This window comes from Alternaria metachromatica, assembly GCF_023757995.1.
Source record: "Alternaria metachromatica strain BMP 0045 chromosome Unknown scaffold_2, whole genome shotgun sequence".
In the NCBI taxonomy this organism is placed as follows: domain Eukaryota; kingdom Fungi; phylum Ascomycota; class Dothideomycetes; order Pleosporales; family Pleosporaceae; genus Alternaria; species Alternaria metachromatica.
Window position 1 is genome coordinate 188,682 of NW_026055493.1, and position 4,700 is coordinate 193,381.

Below are 4,700 nucleotides of genomic sequence, written 5' to 3' on the forward strand. Positions count from 1 at the left end.
AGAAGAGAGAGGTAGTGTTAGCTTATAGTTGCTTAGCACTTTATAAAGCTCTTAGAAAGCTTTTACATTACTTTTATAGTGTTCTTTTTTATTTTTTAATTCTATGCAGTACTTTAAACTATATTAGGCTAGTATACAGAGAATAGTTAGGCTAACATAACATAAGACTTTATTTATAGTAGTGTGTTTCTATTCTAGGTATGTTCCGATAGCACCGACGCTAATCCCATAGTCGGGTGACATGCGAACACGACATGTTCGCTGCATTCCGAGCCCACGCTGCATGATCTGCACAGGTCATTAGCGGATTAGCTGCGGTTGGCCAGCTGCCAGTTGGTACGATCTGGGGCTCACTTGCCCACGCGCCATCCACGACTGCAGTAACGTGCATCAGTCTGCATCTGACGCAGCACGCTATCTAGCCCGCAGAGGGTGGTTGACTCGATATCTGCAGCCAATATTCCGGCTGGCTTGCTCATACCCTGGTCGGTTCCAGCATCTTCGGGTCTCAAACAGCAAAGGCTCCACGACCATGTCCCTGGCGGTCCGTCACTGCACGCCACTGGAATAATCGCTGACCTACTTGGAGGCCGCGGTCGCTCCTCCTTGAAGCCTGTTCTTGCAAGGGCCTCCTGGTAACCTCTTGACTGGCCGAGCACGGGGTCCCGCTGTCGTCCGCCCACCCTCCACTTTTGCTACCCGGCATTATTGTACTTATTACTATTATCCTTTGCCTTGCGTTCAAGCAACCGAAGCCGTGCTCGCTGCGTGCTCAGTGTCAATTGCGCCCAGAAGGAGCGCCCGCGCCGCATATCTTAATCCCTGCATCTGTAAGTTTGTCCCGCGTCGCCCCTACATACGCTCTTACATGCACTGTTGCTTTGTGCTTCGGTTGCGGTTCATACGGAGCCGGAACAGCGGTGCTCAGTCGTCAGACGTCAGCCCTGCACGGACTGTTGATTCTTTGGTCTATTTTCTAGACTGCAACGGACATCCTAGTCAAGGCCAGACGCTTCTGTTCGTTGGCCACCTTCCTGACTTCTTCACGTACCTTTATGTACCCGTTAGGTTGTCTACTAGCTGATGCCGTGGCTGCATCAGTGTCAAGCGTTGAGCAGTGCCTGGATCCCTTGAGCATCCTGGGCAGTCCATAGCTCCTACTGTTCCATATTCCCTCATGTGGTCGGTCAACGGGGTGTACCGTGGAAATCATCCCACCTCAAGCGCCGAACATCAAAACCCATCTTACCTGCTATGCTTCTCAACATGAGTCGTCCACCCAGCATACCCTCACATTCAGGTCCTCCGCCATCCTACAGCCCTTACCCAGCACATCATGCTTCATCGTCTCGACCAGAAATCATTGCCCCCAGTCAGCACGTTCGCCCCAGAGATTCCAGCGGAAGTCATAACAATGCGCAGCAATTACCAAGTCTTCGCACGCTTCTGGAACCAGAGCTACTGGACAAGAAGTCGTCTGATCCATCGCTGAGAGCGGGCGGCGCTCCGGTACCTTACAGCCATGGCGGTCGTTACGGGTCGTCAAGTCCGACACTGAAGAGACGGCATGAATATGATGGCTACTTCCATGGCTACCCAGAGCATAATGCTATCGCTTCTCAAACACCCTACCACCACCGTCAACCTCTTTCGACTACAAACGCCACCACATCCACCACATCCTTACCACCCGGCTCTGGGTTTGGTGTCGGCCGAGTAGATCTCCAACGGCGCGAAAGTTTTGCACATCCTTCACAGCATGAGATGGCAGTAAATGGGCATCGGCAAGCTTCGCTCATGTCTGATGCGACGGGAACGATGACAACTCACTCCGTTCAGCAAGAACTAGGGTTTGACCCAAGTAGGCCTGTCAGGATGAGACGACTGGAGGGTTCCTCGAGAGCTCCGGTACGATCGTCGCGTTGTGTGGGCCAGCGCGATATACCTGGCGAAGGCCCATGCTATGTCTACGAGGACGGCACCTACTGTCGGGCTATAATAGACGGCGAGGCCGTGAACCCTTCCTGGGGCATTACGAAGGCGGGGAAGCCTCGAAAACGACTCGCGCAGGCTTGCCTTACCTGTCGAGAGAAGAAGATCAAGTGCGAGCCCGGGTATCCAAAATGCCAGCAATGCGCCAAGTCGCAAAGAGTATGCAGAGGGTAAGTGGATCTCCCTGTTTGCAGTTCCCTTCTTTTCTCATTCGAGAACGTGGAACGCATTGACTTAATTGACTCGTTATACACTTCGGACCAGACAGGACTATAGTCCTATTATAGAATGACAAATACTAACCAATGGTAGAGGACTCAATCAAAGCAATGCATCCGGCGAGACATCACCGTCAAACTCCGCTCCGCTATTTAAGAACCATTCATCCGAAGTTTTGAGTCCCGCAGCCAACTCAGATAGAAACAAAGCTCCCGGAGAGCTGCGAGACTCATCAAGAAAGGTTGACACTTGGAACTCCGGAACCCCGTTCAGACCTCGAAAGTACCGCCATCATACTAGCACGGACCCGAGAGACATGTCGGTACAGTCGTACGATTCGGATTGGAGTGGTTCGGCAAATGACCAGAGCCTTGACGATCCCGGACGTGGCTCTTACTCCGATCAACTTGCCCTCCAATGGGAACAAGATCCTTTCGAAACTGACCCTGGACTGACGATGCACCTACTGGATCTTTATTTCAATCACGCGGGTCGCGCGACCTATGGCATGTTTCCTCGTAGACCCTTCCTCGCATGGGTAGAGGGTAACCGCGACAAGAACCACGACCACTTGATGCTTTTATACTCAGTCCTGGCTATAGGCTCACTGTTCTCGGTTGATGGAGATAAGAAAGCCCTGGGAAAGAAGTTCGCTTCGGTTGCGTCATATGCAGCGGAAAAGCGGTTCGGGAAGTTCAGCCTGCAGTTATGCCAGACTCGGCTGATGCTCGCGCTCTACTATTTTGCTCGCGGCAAGTCACAGGAAGCCTGGGACTATTGTGGTGCTGGTCTGCGAGCTCTTAGCGCCCTGAAGCTGAATTCTGAAGAAGGCGTTAAAGAGCTGGTTGATAGCAGTGCCGATTGGGACTATGGACTTGATCGTCAAATGTTCGCGGAGTGCTGTCGTCGCACTTTTTGGTCCGGACTACTGATGGATGTAAGTCACGACGTCATCAAGGTCCCAGCATCCGTTGACTTGATGCAACAACAGCGATACAATGGCTTCTTCGGAGGGACCCTTTTCGTCCTCAACTTGGAGGATGCCTTCGTTCAGCTCCCATGTCTGGACAGCATGTACGATGCATCAACACCGTGTAACGCGCCGATCCTGGACGAAGATATCCTGAGTGGAAATGCCACTTCTGGCCCCGTTCTTGGCCACATGGCGTATCTATGCCTGATATCGACGCTATGGGGTGAGGTCCTTACCTTCACTAGCCGAGCTGCGCGTCGGCCCGACAGTGCCTATGAACGACATTACGACACGTTCTACACGCGAATCAATGAGAAGCTGGAAGCATGGCATGCGATGTTGCCGGAGGAGCTTCGTTACAGCCCACGAAATCTCGACAACAGCATGGTTGCAGGATACGCAGGTACATTCGTGTCTATACACGCTTTGTATTACGCTACAGTCATCCGGCTCAATCGCCATATCAGAGTCAGCATATTACCAATGGAAAAACAACGCCGAAATCTGGAACGAGCCCTACGCATGGCGTCCAACTTTCTGTCGATGATGCTTTCCCTAGCTCCAGCTAGCCGCCAACGTCTTTCGCCCACCGTTGCCTCGGACCTCTCGTTCTCGACGCCTTTCCCTGGTTACGCGCTCATGCTTTCGGTCGATGTATTGACCTCTGCCGGGCTGTTGTCATCGTTGCCGACTTTGATCGAGACACTCAACACTACACTGACCTGTATCGACGAACTAGCAGGCGTTTGGGCTTCTGCAAAAGCGCAGCAGAAGACAGTATCGAATCGGATCAAGCAGCTCATGGATATTGCCGCACAACAGGGCCAAGGCATAAGCAACGGAAGTTACGGAAATTTCTGGAGGATCGGCAACAGTCTTGAGACGGCTTTCGGAAACGATGATGCGTTGTATAAGACCGAAGACCAGTTGCTTTTCGGCGTTGTGGGTCAGCTTACGAGTCAGTAAAATGCCTGTTCATCAATACTTGCTACTCCACGAACCAATGCCGGCTTATGTCTTTTCCTTGGACCACATCGGTTTTGTATGCGCTTCTTGTAATTGTCTCGGATCTGTGGTTATGCAATGGTGTCGCACGCTGCATAAACCTCGGCCCGATCTCCAAACCGCGTTCGTCTGGCCAACGCGCCCAGCATCAGCAGAATCCGCTCTGACAGAGAGCATGCATCTGCAAGGGCTGAATAGCGATTTAGTCTCCTATGGCCTATTAGGAGTGCGTTCGTATATGGACGATGATCGTATGTTATCCCCACGACGCTGCCCTCTCCAAGTTGTGAACTCACGAGAAATTTGTATTCGTACTACTCTCAAAAGCCTTGAATGGACGGAGGATGCTTTCGCAAAGGTTCATGCGGTATTATTTTTCTTGTCTTTCAAGTCTCATTCTCATTCTCGGCCATGTGTCATGGAGCGGCTTTGTACAATTATCACTTACCAAGATCATGCGCGCATAATGATTGGCACCTTGTACCATCAAACGATATTATAAACAGAATCT

At 51.6% G+C, this 4,700-nt stretch overlaps 1 protein-coding gene across 1 annotated transcript; it reads left to right on the plus strand.

Moving 5' to 3' along the window:
- Positions 1-2,527: 2,527 nt before the first annotated feature.
- Positions 2,528-4,150, plus strand: J4E83_000875 (uncharacterized protein; the record flags this gene model as incomplete). Its single annotated transcript, XM_049327832.1, has 1 exon — positions 2,528-4,150. The coding sequence occupies one exon, from the start codon at positions 2,528-2,530 to the stop codon at positions 4,148-4,150; it is 1,623 nt and encodes a 540-aa protein (XP_049192350.1).
- Positions 4,151-4,700: the final 550 nt, after the last annotated feature.